Source organism: Camarhynchus parvulus, chromosome 17, assembly GCF_901933205.1.
Source record: "Camarhynchus parvulus chromosome 17, STF_HiC, whole genome shotgun sequence".
NCBI lineage: Eukaryota > Metazoa > Chordata > Aves > Passeriformes > Thraupidae > Camarhynchus > Camarhynchus parvulus.
The window spans coordinates 5638997-5656691 of record NC_044587.1 but is presented as its reverse complement, the minus strand read 5'-3'; the positions used below and the strand labels follow the sequence as shown (position 1 = coordinate 5656691).

The 17695-nt window shown below is 42.5% G+C and overlaps 1 protein-coding gene across 10 annotated transcripts; it reads left to right on the top strand.

The window, feature by feature from the left end:
• The first annotated feature begins 183 nt into the window (after positions 1-183).
• Positions 184-17468, top strand: ODF2 (outer dense fiber of sperm tails 2). Of its 10 annotated transcripts, none has more exons than XM_030961618.1 (21): positions 238-921; positions 1180-1258; positions 1942-2095; positions 3251-3367; positions 3997-4173; positions 5264-5430; positions 6456-6585; positions 6888-7019; positions 7887-7961; positions 8604-8675; positions 9241-9357; positions 10228-10413; positions 10706-10815; positions 11505-11640; positions 12231-12341; positions 12516-12620; positions 13176-13334; positions 14212-14312; positions 14838-15000; positions 15328-15453; positions 16200-16376. In XM_030961618.1, exons 3-21 carry the CDS (start codon positions 1988-1990, stop codon positions 16374-16376), a joined length of 2469 nt encoding a protein of 822 aa, XP_030817478.1. In that variant the 5' UTR covers positions 238-921; positions 1180-1258; positions 1942-1987. The 10 variants fall into 10 exon arrangements, with proteins under 10 accessions (XP_030817476.1, XP_030817478.1, XP_030817477.1 ...); XM_030961617.1 differs by having other exon boundaries at positions 1927-2095; XM_030961613.1 differs by having other exon boundaries at positions 1713-2095.
• Positions 17469-17695: the final 227 nt, after the last annotated feature.

Genomic DNA, 17695 nt, shown 5'->3' with positions numbered 1-17695 from the left:
ATTTACTTATTAATCCACTTATTTCATCCTCTTTTCAGACCTCCCCATTTCTGTAGGGATGAGCAGCCCCTCCTGAGGGTGCTGCAGCCGTGAGGGTGCTGCGGCCGGTGGGGCCGGGCTGCCCGAGGCCGCTCGCGCCGGCCGCATGGCGCTGCGGGCGGTTACCGGGGGCGGTTACCACCGCTCAGGGCCGTTCGAATCGCCCAATGGTGGAGCCGCGGGGGGGACGCCGGCGACGGCAGCCGGGACCCTGCGGCCGCTCCTCCTGTGCCTGGTGCTTGCAAGGTGCCCACAAGTCAGTCCACGGCCGCCCCTGCACCTCTCGCCGCGCTGATGGGGAACTGAAGTGGTTGCGGACCCCGCGCGCAGCTGCCTGGTGAGAGCGCCGAGCCCGCGGAGGGCAGGGCGGGGCGGGGGACCTCGCCCTGTGGAGTGTCCCCTCACCGTGTGGGCGTTCCGTTGCCCCGGAGGGTGTCTCCTCACCATTTCTATGTCCCCTCACCGTGTGGGTATCCGAGCCCCGGGAATTATTCCTTCCTCCCTGCCTTTCGGGCTCCTTCCTGCTGGCAGGCCAGCGGCAGCCATCGGCTCCGGATAACGGCGCGGCGCGGGCGGGCGTTGGGAGCTGCCGGGCCCTGCCGGCTGAAGGCCTGCCCTGCTCGGGGCTGCGAGCAGCTCACGGCCCCCGGACCGCGGCTCTGCCAGCCTGAGGTGACCGCAAATTCCATGAAAAAGCTGCGGAGATTGCAGGAGGAATGAACACTGACGTGTGAGCCTTGTTGCTAAGGCAGGCACAGTGACGTTTGGACGTTTGGTTGTCACTCGTGGTGATTCGAAGGCTCTGTCAGTCCCTGCCCTGTTCCTGAACTGAAGGAAGTGCTGCTGTGTTCCTTCAAAATTGCGGCTAGAATATGAAAGTTTGTAAGTGAATAGTGCCATCATGTAATTGTACAAAACGTTTCCACTGTTTAAAACAATTTCCATTGTCGGTATGTTAGGAATTATAGTCTGTCCTTTCCTCATCCAGTGCTTTACAGAGGAAACTAGGGCACACCAACTTTTGTTTTTTGGGTTCATGTACTTGATGTTTGAGCCTTGGTATTCTCTTAAATCAAAAGGAAGAGGATGTTAAGAAATTGGCGCCTTTTCCTCTAAATCATTTTATTATTTCTGTAACAGGTGTATCTCGCCTGTCACTGAAGATAGTTCCTCTACACCCAAGACTGTGTGCAGGAAAGCCAAGAGCTTGAAAATAGCTGTAAGTAATTTTACTTAGGCTGACAATATCCTTTCTGCCAGAGTCAGGTTAGTGCTGCTGGTGGCTTTGTGTAAGATTTGCAATTACATTATGCCTTTACATCAACTGAGGCTCCAAGATGATGATCTGAACCTTGTGTCTCTAGACTTTTCTGTGTTATGTCAGGTTATGGTTATGTGTTTCTGTGGAGATTAAAGAAATGCTATGATGCAACGGCTTTAAAGGATTTATGCTTAAAAAAGATGCTCAAAGTTAAGCACATATGAAGGAGCATACAGGTTCAGGGTTCTAGGATGGATTGGTATGATGATTTCCTGATGCTTTTTCTTAACTTTTCAATTAATTCTCTTCTTCTCCCTGCTTCAAATTTCTCTTTGTAATCAGATCTTTTTGGTTATGGGAACCCTTGATTTTCTCACTTGCTTTAAGACTTTGAACTTCAATGTTCTTACAGACACCTGCTATTGATCCAGCTGTGTTTGATCTTCAGTAACCAAGTTAAAAGCAGAAAATACTGGAAGCAGAGGAATTGTTTGTGTTAATCCTGGCTTTACAGAAGAATAGCATGAAGTTCAAAATGGCAGATGCTACTGCTAAAAAGCTCAGATGTTAACCAAGGCTGGCCACTGTTTCTCTCTGAACACTGAAGGAAATGTTGTTATTTCCAGTTTCCGTATTCACAGGTTTCCCTTCATTGCATTTCCCTTTCCCATTTGTGGGAGAAGAGCCATGAAGAACCGTTGCTCATCTCCCCCTTTGCACGTCCATGTGGATGAAAACACCCCTGTCCATGTCCATATTAAAAAGGGGCAGAAAACCGCACCTGCAAAATGCCAGGTAGGAGTGTGTACCTGGTTGGTTGTAAGGTCTGCAGAGAAGGTGAATGGCCCTAGAAGCATCACAAAATCTTCCAGGTCTGTTCTACTGTTGTGTTAGAGTTATGAGACTTCATTTCATGTTCAGTGGTGAATTTGCAGTGACACATTTGCTATGTTATTTGTTGAAATATGATTTTGGTGTGATACAGAATTGCTTTTCATGTTCATGTGAGAAATGTTGCTTCCAGTGTGATATAAATTTATTTCTTGGATGTGTGTCCTGATAATGTTTTCTATTTGGCTTCATATCTGTTTTTAGGAGGAGAGCTTTGAGGAGAGGTAGGCTTTAGGCATTTCAAGTAGCATCTTGATTGCATTAAAATAAATGTACTTAGAAAAAGAATCTTCATTCAGACCGTCTTCTGGCATTAAGGACATTCTCTGTCCACTGAGTTCTGCAGCCAAGATCTCTTCCCAGCCTTATCCACAGGAGGCACAAGGCAAAACTGAAGCTGAGGTTCTAGCTATCCCATATCCTCTTTTGTTGCTGGATATTTATGGAAAATTGTTCTGAAAAGTTGATGGAAGTTGCTATCTCGTTCTTCCTCATCTACAGACATCCTGTTCTAAGTCTTCTATTAATTCTGTGTTTGTTGCTAATGGCAAATTTCATAATGGGATGCAATGACAGTGAAAATAATGAATTAATTGCCAGTAGGGAATGTTTACAGCATCTGATTTTTCTCTGAGGTTAGAATTATGCAAAAACACTTTAACTCTCTTTCAGTTAGAGCAGCTCAAGTTCAATACAAATAAATGTGGATCTTCTAGTTGACTACAGAGTAGGGAAAACACTTCCAGGGCTTCCCAAAATCGATCATGGTGTCAAATGATATAGCTGCTTTTTTGTGAGGTGAATCTGGGATGGAGAAGGGATCTCCCAGGGTTCTGTCAGGTCCTACATCCAGCCATCCTGTCAGCTGAGTGTGCAATCACCTTTCCTTTTGGCTGGTGTCAGCTTCCTTTGGTGGCTGCTACCTCATCTCATCTGATGCATCCTGTGAAACACTGCTGATAGCTCTGTATTAATGATCTTTCGTTTGGTTTTGCAGCACTAAAAATTGCAAATGGTTCTTTAAGGGTCTGTAATTTGTTTTACTTTCTCTTTCTTTAGCAAAAGCACAAACAGAAATCTAAAGGGGACGGTGTGCGAGCCGTTCGGGTGAAAACTAAGGCCCCTTGGATACCCCCAGGCAAAACAAGCACTCGTGATACCATCTTGAAGTGGGAGGTACACCTGGTTTTGCTCTTTAAAACAAGCTTTGAGGTTTAGCCAAGGTTGAAGAGAGCAGTTGTGTAGTGAGAGAGTTGGGCAGATCTGAAAGAAGGCTACTGTCCCCTACCATCTATTTGAAGTGTCTTCTGAAAATCTTTTCCAATGTAAATCTTTTTCAGTCTTTTTTAATGTATAAAAACTGAGAATTCATAAACAGCCTGTGGCCATGCCTTTCTATCTCTAGAAGCCAGACACAATTATTTTTTTATTGTGATTTTACTGGTGCACTTCAAGATCTCATCTGGAGGCTCAGTGAGGGGCTGCTGTTCTCAGTGTCTTCCAAAGCATGGAGCATTTGTGTAGCATTGCATCATATTTTCTTTCTCATGGGTTGATAGTTTTGCCTGTTGTATTCCTGGCACTTCCTAGATGAGGATTTGAGCTTTGATTAGATTTTCTTCTTTTTCTTTGTACTCTTTCTGCATTCTTGACCTTTCCCAGATGGAAAGAGAAGAGCTGTTTGTAAACAATATTTTTTCTTTCCTAGCCTTGCTGCAGTGATGTGACCCAGTCTCTGTTTTTTGGCAATGTTAAAATACTATTTATAATGTTATACTAAAAAAATTATCCCCTTTATTCCCTAGCAAGAATCAGGTGGGCATCTAGAAGCTCCACCTATCACTGAGTGTGACAGGATGCAGTCCGTAATGCGCCTCAGTGACCTCTCCACAGACGATGATGATCCCACCTGCTGCAAAATTAACAAATATGAGAAGAAGATAGACAGCCTAATGAATATGGTGGGAACACTGAAGAAAGAGGTGAGGAGACAGTGGAAAGACCTGCTGGCTGGGGCTTTGTAGCTGATCCTTTGACAAGAGGGGGCTGGAGGCAGGTCTTGGTGCAATGGATGGCTGCCCATGTTGTTGGTAGCTTGCTTGAAAATCAATCTGGATTGTTTAGAATAGCTGAACTATCCTGGTGAGAAATTCACTAAGCCACATTATAAAACATTTCAAAATAATATTAATTTAATAAGGTATTGCTGTGCTTTAGTTTCCAAACGATCTCTCCTGCTCAAGCCCAAAATCTGAAAACTGATGATTCCAGGAAGTGAATACAATGCATTGATGTTTTATTGTCAAAAAATCCCCTTATTCAATGAGATTGTTTCTTCTGATTCAGTTTCCAAAATGTGCAGCCCAGTGATGTTGTGTTTTCCAGACAAATAGGCTCTTATGTACTTGACACCACTTAAAAATATGTGGGAGATGTTCCCAACTCTCATAAAATGCATCAAGATGGGCATAAACTGCATTTTTAACATCAAGTTAACACTCAGAGTGGCAAATTCTGCATTATTATTTTACTCAAAGCTACATGGGCATCAAATCAGTGAACAGGAATAGGATTTGAGTCAAGTAGATTCTTACATCAAGCATTTTCCATTTTATTTATGCTACAAAATTTAGTGGAATTACTTGCATGATTATAAAACAAAAATCAAGTTTAGAACCACAGAATCATTAAGAATCACAGAATGGACTAGGTTGGAAAGACCTCTGAGACCATCAAGTCCAACCTATGACCTTAACACCTCCTCATCAACTCAACAATGTCACTGAGTGCCACGTCCAGGTTTTTTTTAAACACATCCAGGGATGGTGACTCCACCACCTCCTTGGGCAGTCCTTTCCAATACCTGAACAGCCCTTTCTGTGAAGAATATTCCCTGACACAGCTTGAGGCCATTTCCTCATGTCCTGTCACTTGTCGCTTGGGAGGAGATGCTTAATTTTTTTTTATACTTTCAATAAGTTAATTGACTATGAGTGGTTGACTGATTTGGGATGTAGATTCCGTGTATCGCTTCCAAAGCCCCTGCTTTAAGTTTTATTCCAATATCCTCAGGTCAAGATTCAGCAAATGGAGGAACAGGAGGAAATCACAAAGCGTCTCCTGGAGGAGCAGAAGGAAGAACTGAATGAGATGACACAAGAGCTGGTAGAAACAGAGAATGAGAACACGCGGCTCCGGCGCAACATTGAGCGTATAAAGGAGGAGAAGGACCTGACTGTGTAAGAAAGCTTCACTTCTCACTGTTCTGAACTTGTGGTATCCACAGGCACCTCCCTTCTTTACTGCTGACATGATTTGAGGTTGTAGCTGCTGCTGAAGAACTGATGCACTTGGATTTTTTGTCGCCTTTTAGAGGGGGGTTCCAGATTGCAGTAGCTGCAGAGAAGGGCTGTAGCATGATTTTTGGAATGGGAAAATATCCCTACTTTGAGAGGAACCTGAGAGCAGCTGGCTTGTGTGGAGGGTCAGCCTAGCTCTGCTGTTAGTATATTGAAGATTAAGGGGTTCTGCTTGAATTGTGATGATATTGATAGAACAATAGAATGAATAAACATGGAGCTGAAAACTAGAGGACAATTTTTTACCTTTATAAAGATCATACAGAGCCAGGAGTGACAGCCCCTGAGAGGACTGAACCATGGGCTTTTTTCTTAGTGATCCTGGAGGTCTGCAAGTCTGACATTTTTGCATCTATTTTGTATCTAAAGAATTAATGAAGTTTGTGTCTCCAGGGGGACATTAGTGTTTTAGGAGAGTTAGTTTTAATTTTCCTTAAGAAATATTACTTGGAAGTTAATACTTTCGGTTCCTTTCTCAGAAAACTCTAGGAATGCTTCTGAGATTACAAGTGCTGGCTAAAAACGTTGAACTGCATATCTTTGTGTTCTCTTCTGGTTTTTTGTTTGGCCATTTGGAGTCTTATTTCTGGTGTGGCATAAGCGCCCAGGAAAAGCACAGCATTGTGTTTCGAGTTTAGCAGTGTGTTCACTTTTGGTATAAGCCTGATTTGTCCCCTCTGAATGTCATAGCTGTGATCTTAGCCAGCTCCTGGTGTCTGCTTACTGCTTTTTCTCAAAACAGCTTCCACGCTGAAAGAGGGTAGATCTTAAACAGGTTTTGTTTAGAGCTTTTATCCTCTGATTTGAGGTTTTTATGAATTTTAACCCAATCAACTCTACATTAACAGTGGCTGGTAAAGCTGCCAAAGCTGCTTGTTCCTCTGATGGCCGAATTCTCCTTGCAGGCTACAGAAGGAGTGCTTGCAGCAGGAGAAGGAATGTTTGATGACCAAGCTGAGTGAAGCAGAAAGGGATGGAGCAGCAGCTGCCAGACAGATCCATGCCCTGAGAAATACCATTGGGAGACTCAACATTGTAGGTGTTCCTTTTTGTTCTTGCCTTACTACGTTGTCCTGTTATATGGCTGTCTTAAAAAAGTAAAGTTATAGTTGCTAATCCACTAAAATCTAAGGAAAAGTGGAGGAATTTAACCACCCTTAAGGTGTTTGCTGGTTTGGTTTTAAAGTGGGGTATTTACTTCCCGTTACCTTCTGCACAGAAGTGAACAATTACATTCTTCTGTTTGTTTTGTGGGTTTTGAGTTACTATGTTTAGTTTTTCTCATTCCTTTATTTATTTTTGTTTCTTCATTTGTTTGTTTAATGTTTTTCCTTCAGGAGAAGCACATGAGCAGCACAGATATAAATGCTCTAACAAGACAAAAAGAGCTTCTCCTCCAGAAGTTGAGCACCTTTGAAGAAACCAACCGGACACTCCGAGAACTTCTTGCAGAGCATCAGTCTCGGGAGGTGAGAACTGCTGGGTGTGGAACCTGGCTGATCACAGGAGGCTGTATTGTCTCGTGGGCTGGAAGGGAATTTTGAGTTTGAAATCTTTCAACTCTTTTTCCCAGCCCTGCAGTAGACCCTGTCAACCCATAAATGTTGGATATTTTTTATTTGGGATTTTTCTTTATCTCTGCCTAATTCATAGAGTAAAACTGGCTTTTCTGCTCTGAGGATGGTAGAGTCTCTAAGTCTTTGACTGCATTAAAAGGTTCATGCCCTGCTGTGTTGCCCAGCTGTCTCTTCTGGATATGGCTGGATCTGCTGATCCTGCTGGTCTCAAACGCTGCTGTTGCTGGAGTCTGAGGACTTGATATGGCCTCAGCTAATGGGAGCCTATGGATATTTGGAACTTTGATTTTGTAGGCTCTGAGGGCAACAACAGAGAAATTGGAAACAATTCTGTGCTGCATGTACAGAACCATTCTCTACTGTTTATAAGAGCAGTAGAAAAACAAAATTTCTATTTTTTCTGTAGTTTATATTCCATTTCAGCAAAAGCAGGCTGGTGGTAACAGTTACCTTAGCCATCAGTGAGGTTGGATAAAAGGTCTGAATTCTTCCACATGACTTTCCCTGAGTAGTGGGAGAGTTCAGAATGATCTTACATTGCCTCATGCTCTTTATTTTAATCTTTGACTGGGAAGTGGAAGAGCTTTCTGGGATGGATAATGATATGTGAAATATTTAGTGAGTTTGATGTTTCTGTATATCTTCTAAGAATTGGTGCTGCAACTGGGAGGAAATAGTTGATTTTCCCAGTTCCATTTAAAGAACCTGTATAAAATGGACTTTTTAGTTAACAATTTTTCTCATGCATTTATTTTGTAGAAAGATGCCCAGAAGGTTATGGATCGACAAGCAACGCTGCTGAAAAGGCTGGCTGACTTAGATGCAGAGAACATGGTGAGCAAACCACAATCTGTCGTTTCTTTAATGATACAGCAGAGAGATCTAAAATGACAAGGCCTTCTTTGTCTTATATTACACTGTCAAATCTTACTCTAGTGCCTTTTAGGTCAATAGAATCATTATTTGAGCTTTTGTGGTAATCAGAGCTACTACACTGCTCCTCTGGTTAACAACCTGCATTTAAAAGTGGGTAGAGTTTCACTGCCTTCGAAGTATGGGGGCTTAGAATGGGAATAATTCTGTGTATTGGGCTCTGTCACTGAATGAGTTACCTGAATGAGTGCCAGTTTTTTGTTAATTTCCTTCTCTGTAAACTGAGACAAGAGTTCCTGTATTTACAGAAGCTACAAAACTTGCTGTGAGACATAGGTAAATGCCCTTTTTAGTCTGTGGAGTGTATATGGTCCTGACTGGATATCCTGTGCCCTGTTGCACAAATGTATGTGTATCCCTTTTGCTTCCTGCTTGAGTAGAATGCATCCTGTTTTTCTGGGGATGAGGATGCTGTTGTTGTGGATAACAGGCCATGCCACAGATCAGGTGGTCTTGACAAGGAGGCAGTTACACCTCTTGCCATCTACCTGCCATCCTAAATGTGTTTGTTCCTGAACATGTGCATGGTATTTGTTTTTCCAGCAACTTCAAATCAGGCTTCAGGGAAAAGAAAAAGAAGTGGAAACCCTCACACTTCAAATAGTGGCAGAAAAGGTAATTTTGTTTTTCTATTTTTCCCTCTTTTCTACTTTCCAGTTCTGTAAAACCCCAGGCAGTCCAAAATATGAGGTTGTTTGCAGACTGCTGTTTTGAGATCAGATGACTGGCTTGCTTATAAAACTAGGCAGATACCAATACTCACACTGTTGTGGGTTCCATATTCTGTTAATAAGACACCTCTGACAGGGATGGATAGGTAGAATTCTCTTTGCTTGGGCACTGAATTGCCATTCTGTTTAAGGTCCTGTTTGTTCCCAATGGCAAATTACAATCTGTTCCTTAGTTTAGGAATTAAAGGGGGGAATGCAGTGGAAGAGATCAGATATGAAGGATATTTTGCTCTAGAATATACCTTTCACGCTAGTCCTTCACATGTGTTGTAAAATACATGGCTGCTCATTTGGTCCCTTGTGGTTGGACTGAAGAGCTGTGAGAGTCCACCTGGAGGTGGCTGGAGGTCATTCAGTGAAGAAATCTGAGCTTACTACTGCCTATTGTAAAGTGTTTCTTCTATTAACTTGTTGAGTAAATCATATTTGTCTTGTTCTTGCTTATCTAGGAACAGGCAAAGAAAGCCTTTGAACTTGCCAGATCCCTGGAGTCTGTGAAAGCCCATTTACAAGCCCAGCTGAGGAGCAGAGAAGCTGAGAACGACCGTCTGCTCGCACAGCTGCAGGTATGGCTGCACTGCTCCCTGGGGATTGTCTCTTCCTTTGCTCCCATGGACTGAATTCACTCACAAGGGGAGTAGCAGAAGCTTCTTACGGAGTCTGGTTGACTGAAATATTGGCTGGTGATGTTTATTGCATTAACACACAGCATGATTTTCAAATTAAGTAAGAAAAGAGAAATCTTTTCACTTCTGAGGCCTGAGGCAAAATCTTAGCCTTAAGGTCTATGTGCATTAATTAGATTTTCTTTTTCCTAAGTTAGTTGCGCCATAATTATTGAAAAGATGGCTTTGGTTTAGTCAAGCATCAAGACAAACTGAAACTATTTAATTTGCTTTTTTGGAAGAATGCTGTGCCAGTTTGATCACCTTCATTCATCTGTTCTCCAGTATAAATGAGGAGGAGAAAGTTGCTCTCGTGTATTTTGACTAGACTTTTATATTTAGCATATGTTGGGATGATGTTACAAGGAACATAAGTGTGCTAATAGTTTAAAGGAGCTTTAATCTGGTCTAGTAAGAGCTGCATAAAGCAACATTATTATATGCAAACATTTCATCAATAAAAAGAATTTTCTCAGGTAGATCAAAAGACTGTTAAAACAGTATTTATTTTGATCAGGAGAGAAATCAGTATTTTAGGAAGCAGTTTATGAAAGAAGAAAAGAAGACTCCTGGAAGAAAAGGAGGATGTCATGCTGCCATCTCTTTCAGCATTTAGACAGGATTGTGTAGATGAAACCTGACTGCAAATACCTCCAGACTGAACACTGGGAATTTGTGCCTGGTTCTCATCATCATTTCTAGGAAATTAGTTGCTGCTTTGGGTTTGCAGGTGTAATATGTGCATTAATCCATATTGTGGTTCCCTTGCAGAATATGGAGATCAGTGAAAATCACACTAAGGAAGAGATGGATCTTCTTCTGGAGCAGCTGCAAGACCTGAGGTGCAAAGCAGAGAGTGATAAAGAGGCCCTGAAGAAAGCAGTCCGTGCACAGAAAGAGCGGGCAGAGCGGAGTGAGGAGTATGTGCAGAGACTGACTGCCCAGCTAGCAGAAAAGGTACCTGCTGACGCAGGAGAGGCCTAGTTTGAGGTCATGATTTTAAATTCTTGACTTCTAGTAGCAGCCCAGGGGAGATTCTTTTCTCTCGACTAATGGAATTTATTTCTGTCTTAATGCCATGGCCCATTTATGCCAAGTTTAGAACAAATCCAGTTTGCTTAGCTGTCACTGTATTCACTGCATGTCCTCAGTTAAGGGCATTTCTGTGTGTTGTCTGCATATCTCACACCAGTGATGATTTTGCCTTCTCCCTTACTTTTTTCCCTCTTGTATTTCCCTGGTCTGACAGGAAACCGCTGTTGCTGAGGCCCAGTGCAATCTTGAGGGCTGGAGGAATCGCTGCAGCAAAGCAATGAAGGAGAAGGATGACCTTGAACTGGAAGTTGTTACACTGAACAGGTTAGAGTAAAATCAGTGCAGAGAAAGAAGCATGAGTGGGAATGAGTTCAAAGCTCAAGGATAATTTAATTGAATAATAGCATTGAAATGAATATTTTAATTGGATTGCTTGTAAATAACCAAGCAAAATCAGCACTGCCTAAGGGCTAGAGCAGAGTTTGAAGAGGTGGAGAGAGATATGTGACTTCTGCTGCTGACGTGCCACAGCAAGGGCAGACTCTTTAAGCTTTGCTGTCTCTTAAAACTGTTTTTTGTCATTTTGTAATGCTTTGAATTAAGATGATTTTTGTTTTGAGATCTTTTTGAATAACTGTAATGGAAGATATGAAAAGACATAAGCAGTATAGTTGATGCCAGTTTTGTTGTGAAGGTAAATAAATATGTTGGTATCACTGCAGTACAGATGTTGCTGCAGGGAAAAGTAAGTAGGTATGAGGTGAGAGGTGTATCTTTATCCTGTGCATCTTTGAGACAATTCAATTGAGCTCCAGGGGGACAACTCCAGTGAATTTCCAGGAGGTATAAAAAGATTGAAATAGTCAAACAGTGTTAACAGAGAGGTGTGCATACATGACTAGAGAAGGAAGATGAAAGGATAGGGAAAAGCCATGTTCCTGAAGCTAGTTTTCAAAGGTTAGGAGCCTTACTCTTCTTGTCACTTAAGGATTAATTTTCTTTCTGTGTGGCAGCCGTGTTGCAGACCTGACGGAACAACTGGCAAGGATCCAGGAACAGACACGGGACGAAAACGAAGCTTTGGTGGATAAACTACAGCAATTGACTGGAGAGAACAGTGCTTTGAAGAAAGACAATGAAAAACTAAAGGTCAGTGACTCTGAGGGTTTGAAGATGAAATGCTGGGAGGAAAAGAAGGTGGAATTATAACAACTTGCTTGGCCACTGAGGACAGAGTAAAATTTCACCCATTGTTCCTATACAGTTTAAACCAGTTCATATAACCTGACTGAGACAGGGCCAGTGTGCTGGGAGCAGGCACAGGGAGTGTACATACTGGGAGAACTGTGTTCCTTCCATGTTTTGGCTAGAAGTATCTCCAACTACTGTTTCATCTAGCTGGGATCTTGAATCTTGTCCTTACACCTTCATGCTGCTGACCAGAGAACAAATAACTGTTGTAGCTTATAGAGAGAGAATGGTAATCTCCAGAACAAAAAAATGACTGGCATATTTCTTCTGTTGTCCTTTACCATGAGTGATCTTGTGGGTGACCTACATCTTTTTTTCCATCCCAAACCTCTGTGCTCTGCTGATGCAAATTTGGCAGTCTATTGAAGTCTGGAAAGTTTTGGCAACTTGCATGGACAAAACTGTATTTTCTTAGTCTAGGCATCATTAGATAGCTCACATGGCAGGTACTTCCAAGCACTCAGTGGAAGATGCTTTCTTTTTTTCAGGCTGCTCTGATTTCAATGGAGGACAAACTGAACCAGGCACAGATGGAATTGCAACATCTCCAGAACTCTGTCAGGAGCTACGAAGGGTTGATTGAAACCTACACGGCACAGGTAGGTCTCAGAACCTTCAGCCCTTGCACAAAGGTGTTTTCTCCTTCCACTGTGGCTTATTCTGTAATGCCTTAGCTATTGCTAGCTGGAGCAGTTTCAATTATTCCAAGGCATTGCAAACATGTGTTGAAAACTATAACAGATGAAGTCTGGGGTCTTTTTTTGAATGTCCAGGCACAGATGGCCCGAAAGGAAGCTGATGAGCTGGCAGCAAGACTGGAGAAGTGTGAAAAAGAGAACGAGATGTTAAAGGAGGAAATGAACAGGGAGATTGAAGAGGTAACTATCCCTCTAAAGACATGTTGTAGACATTCATGGGTCTTAGTGTTCTGAATCTAGTGAAAAACAGCTGGGAATAGGAAATAGAAGGCTTATCTTGCCTTTTGCATCAGTTTTTTCTCAGGACTTGTTCAATGGGTTTTGCAGAATGAACATAGCAGCTTCTTTCTGACTATATGGCATTCTTCAGAGGTGTATAAATTATTTAGTGTGTCCTTTGCTGCAGAAATAGTGGTTTTGAACAGTGGATTAGATAGGTTACACCGTAATCTAATGTGTAACAGCTGACCTCAGAAGCAGATTTTGTATTTCCAGTAAAATTGAAGCCCACAATCCAAAATACTCAATCTTACACAATCCAGAGGGAATTTCAGATCCTAAGTGAAAGCTTTTTGGAGCAGGAAAATACCTTAGGCTTTGAACTCCAGCACTGGCCAAATATCCACAGTGTCATCATGGTTGTGGACTAACAAAGCTTAATTGAAGTTGAGAAATTTTTTAGTCTTGATCCTATGAACATTTGAAAGTTCCTCACCTTCTCTTCTTTAATTACAGACTCGTGAGAAGTTCCAGAGCCAGCTTGCTGAACTGGAAAAGCTGCCTGAGATCCTGAAGTACACTGAGACACAGCTGGCAGAGTGCCATCAACAGCTCATGTGTTACGAGAAGAAGAACACAGACCTGTGTGGCATGATTGCAGATCTCCGTCAGCTGGTAAGGGACTGGCAGAAAGTACCCGTACCAGTGCAAACCTCAACTGCGAAATCAGAATGAGTTTCTAATCACAGCAAGGTTCAAACATCGCCTCTGTTCTCGTCTCTTTTTGAAAAGATTAAACGTGCACTGCAAAATAAAGTGTGTGCCATTTCTTTGTGCAAGAAGTTAGCGGCTTTGCTGGTAGCATTCCTTAATATTTGAAAGGTTTCTCATCCCTTGGGGCAGAATCTTTCTGGGACTTGTTAGCAGCCATGGAAGCACTTGCTAATGCCAGCCCTTGTTTCTGTTATCTCATCCTCTTGCCAACTTTCCCTCCTGTAGTTTTCTGGTGATGGTGCTGGCCCAACCATTTTCTCACTCTCATTTCAGGTTGTTTTCCCAGTTTCTGTTTTTTGTTCCCAGAAAGACTGTGTAAGTATTGCAGAACAATTTCAGACGGGATGACATCTACAGCTGTGCCTCACAACAGCACATGATCTCTATCTGACCACTTTAGTCTGCTTGGTTTGGAATTATAACCCTCCCTGGTGTGTTTCAGGCTCTGATGCTGTTGTGAGCTGCTGGCATGTTTGTGGCTGTTGTTCTTCTGTGTGTGTGCTTGGTTTGTAGCTGGTGCTGTACATGCAGGAATTTACAGGCCTGTTTTTTCTTTTGCAGTACAGATGAGTTTTCCTACGCCTTCCCAGATTGTAACTGGAAGCATCAGCAAAATGGATGTTTAGTTCCTTTCTATCTATGGTTCCCTTTCTGAAGCTCTCCAGAAGTTATGAATGGAACATATTTCCTTCTGAGAGCTGCATATGTTTCAGATGGCTGGACATGTGTGTGTGTGTGGTGACTACTCTGTGAAGTAATTAATTCCTGTAATTTTTAGATTGACCTCCAGGGGGACAAAATGGAGATGACAAGAGAGAGATATCAGTCTGCCCAAGAGGAGAAAAAGCAACTCACCTTGAAGGTGGAGGAGCTAGAAAGGTTAGAAATACTAGGCTCTCTTGCTTTTTTAACCTTCCATTTCTATTGTTTTTACAGGGGATTGAAACAGCTTCAGTTTTGTTCCAGTTCCCCACATGCCTCCAGGATACTGTGCATTTGCCTATCCCACAAGGTTCTCTAATCAGTAGCTATCCACTGAGAGTTATATGCTTTTGCAGCAGCACCTGTTGTGAATGTTGTTAGACAGGATGATGGCTTAGACAGCAAAGAAACCAGCTCCTTGTCCTGGCCATTCTGAGGTTATTAGATACTACAGTATTTTTACCTATCTTTATACATTTCTTTTAGTGACAGTGTCTCAGAAAATGCAGGTATATGGGTACTCTGTTGGTCCTTCAGTATTTGAAATTTTGATTTGAGGACTGGAGAACTGTTTCCTGGGGCTCTCACCTTTCAAGCGGGAATAGAATCTATTACCAGAGGAGTCAGGACCTGACAAAAGGCAGAATGAAACACACTCCATTTAAAATGAATAGGTTTCCTTCCCTTATTGTCTTAAACTAGAAAACTAGAGTCCACGAGTGCCCAGAACATAGAATTCCTTCAGGTCATAGCAAAACGTGAGGAGTCGATCCACCAGTGTCAGCTGCGGCTGGAGGAGAAGAGCCGTGAGTGCAGCTCCCTGGCACGCCAGCTGGAGATGGCCATTGAGGATGCCAAAAGACAAGTGAGTAATTTTTCATGTTTGTGAGTTCACCCAAACCTACCCAGGCTGTGAAAGGGGAACAGCAAGAATGCTGAAAATATCTTCTCAGCTTATGACCAAACCCATTAAAATCATCATGTTCAGTGAAATACAAATAATGTGCTGGTGCTATTTGTCAGCACTGTTGAAGGACTGAACTTGGTTTGCAACAGAGAAAAGCACAAGACTGAGCTGCTGTTTATGTATGAGAATGTGTCAGTTAAATTTTAAAGGGTTTTTGTGGGCAATGGGTAGGGAAAAAACATTCTTCCACACACATCCCTTTAACAAAGTTGTTGTTCTGTGTAGGTGGAACAAGCTCGAGAACGAGCAGTCTCCAGAGAGAGGGCAGCCCAGTCCAAGGTGTTGGATTTGGAGACCCAGCTGAGCAGGAATAAAACAGAGCTGAACCAGTTGCATCGTAGCAAAGACGATGTGAGTGGCTTGTGGGGGATACTCTTGCTGTTCTGGTGGTGCCCTGGCAACAATTGGATTCCATAAATCATCCTGTGGATGTGCTGCTGAAGTCATGCAGAGCTGTGCCTGAATGTGATGTGCTGTTGTGTGTGTCCATGGATGTGTGACATAGGACATGTCTGCTGTCACCAGTTCAGGATTGTGTAGTAAGTGATAGGCAGGTCAGAGTACAATGATGTGAATGAACCTGGTGTAAAGGTATGTGTGCTTAAGAAAAGAATCAGATTTTCCTTGTGTTCAAGGTAGATTTGCACCAGGTATTATGGACAGATTTCAACTTCATTTTGCCTCTATCAGAGAGGGTGCAATTCCTCTACTAGATGAAAGGATTTCTTCTAGAGGACTGGCAATCTTTTGTCTTGTCCTATTTACCTTGGTTCCTTGCTTTCGTTTTACTTGGAATTGTGTTAGCTGATGGATCAGGTCAAGTTCCTTTTCAGAAAAGGGTGTGTTTCATTCCCGGTAACTACAGCTAACACATTTTAAAAGCCCAACTGATAAACCACATTATCGCCTGCTTTTATCAGCTGATTGCTGAATGGAGTTGGGAACGAGCAGAAATTATAAATATCACAGCACCATCTATGGTAATGTCATCTCCTGCTGTGCTAATTCTGGCTCTCCTCAGCACTTTGGGGGAAGAGTTTAACACGAACAGGGTGAATGTTGCTGCCTTTCAGCCGCTTTTGTGCTCCCCTGTGCAGGCAGAGCGCCGATACGAGAGCCGCCTCCAGGACCTGCGGGATCGGCTGGAGCAGTCGGAGAGCACCAACCGCAGCATGCAGAACTACGTCCAGTTCCTCAAGTCTTCCTACGACAACGTTTTCAGGGAATGTCCTTTTCTGAGCTCCTCCCTCAGCCCCACTCGCTCTCTTCTCTGAGAGCAATGCTTTCCTTGCACCTTTTTTAAGCACACAGAAGCTTTGTTTCAAAAGCCATATAGATTTAGAAAACCGGATGGCATTTCAGGGTCACTCTTGGGAGATTTTTTTTTATTGCAGAATGACAAAATAAAATGATGTTGGCATCTGATCAAAATGTGGGGTATCAGACAATATCAGCAATACTGGTTTGGTGCTGGAGGTTGGTGTTACACCATAAACTGAGCCCCAAAACCAGGTGGTTTTGCATATAATGGAAAAGATCTTTTTCCTCCTGCTAGGTCATGGTGGTTTCAGCTCTTAAAACCTGTCAGAGGTTTGTTGAGTGTGTTTATTCTTGTAAGAGCTCTCTTCGTGCTTCACTTCTCATTCAGTTTCACTGTTGGGGAGATCATGTGGGGGTTTTTTAAAATCTTTTTTTTATACTGTTGGTGTGATGCTGAAAATAACTGAGGTGCCTGGGCTCTACACTCACAAGAGATAGTCTCCTGCATAACCACAGTGTTTGTAACAATTTTATACCAGAAATTATGAGTTTGGTTTGGTTTTTTATACTTGATTCTTATATACTCCCTGATCCTTACCTTTATTTGTGAGTGTGATACTAATGTTGCTTTACTCCTCTTACCCTGATTTTCTGATCCTGACTATACCCACCCAGGACTGAGCCAAAACAATTAAATTTGAAGGAAATCGGTGTCATTTCATTTGGGATCTTGGTGCAAATGCCATGTGAGTTCTGGGGGTGTGTGAAATCCTGACTTTGCCTTAAGCCAGTTAAGGAGCAGCTGGAGATATTCAACTTCTTCATCAAATTCTCCTGCATCTTCTGGAAAATCAGGTCTTTTGTGTTTCAAGTCTCTAAAGTCCATGTGCTCTCTGGTTTCCTATTGTTTCTTCTAAATGGCTCTTAGGAGGACAAAAATAAACCTTGTTTTTATTTTTCTCTTTTGTATCCTATTTATATGCTGTGTCGTATGGTCACTGGCAGTATTTGCCATGAAAGTTTTCTAAGCTAATCAGTTTTTGAAAGATCTGTAATTGTGTGTGTTTAACACTTGAAAAATCCCAGAAGTGCTAGGGGAGAAACCAATAAACTACATTTTAATTGGTTATGATGGGGATTTCTCTTCAGGTGCTGTGTGTGAGTTTGGAAAAGCAAACACATCCCGGGGCTGTTTTGCAGGTAGCTGAATTCCAAACTATTTCTGTGGTTCACGGGTGGAGTCTTCCCTCTCCTTCTGCAGCACAAGGCAGCTCTGGGCAAGAATACACAGAATAAATGGGAAATTGGTGAACCCGCGGCTGTTTCCCGGCCC

What these genes read in the sequence shown, in the direction of transcription:
- ODF2 (XM_030961613.1), top strand. Translation starts at nt 1,865, where the DNA reads ATGTTAACCAAGGCTGGCCACTGTTTCTCTCTGAACACTGAAGGAAAT. An exon ending in CCGCACCTGCAAAATGCCAG is followed by an intron (nt 2,096 to 3,250) that starts GTAGGAGTGTGT and finishes CTCTTTCTTTAG; the next exon opens with CAAAAGCACAAACAGAAATC. An exon ending in TGGGAACACTGAAGAAAGAG is followed by an intron (nt 4,174 to 5,263) that starts GTGAGGAGACAG and finishes CAATATCCTCAG; the next exon opens with GTCAAGATTCAGCAAATGGA.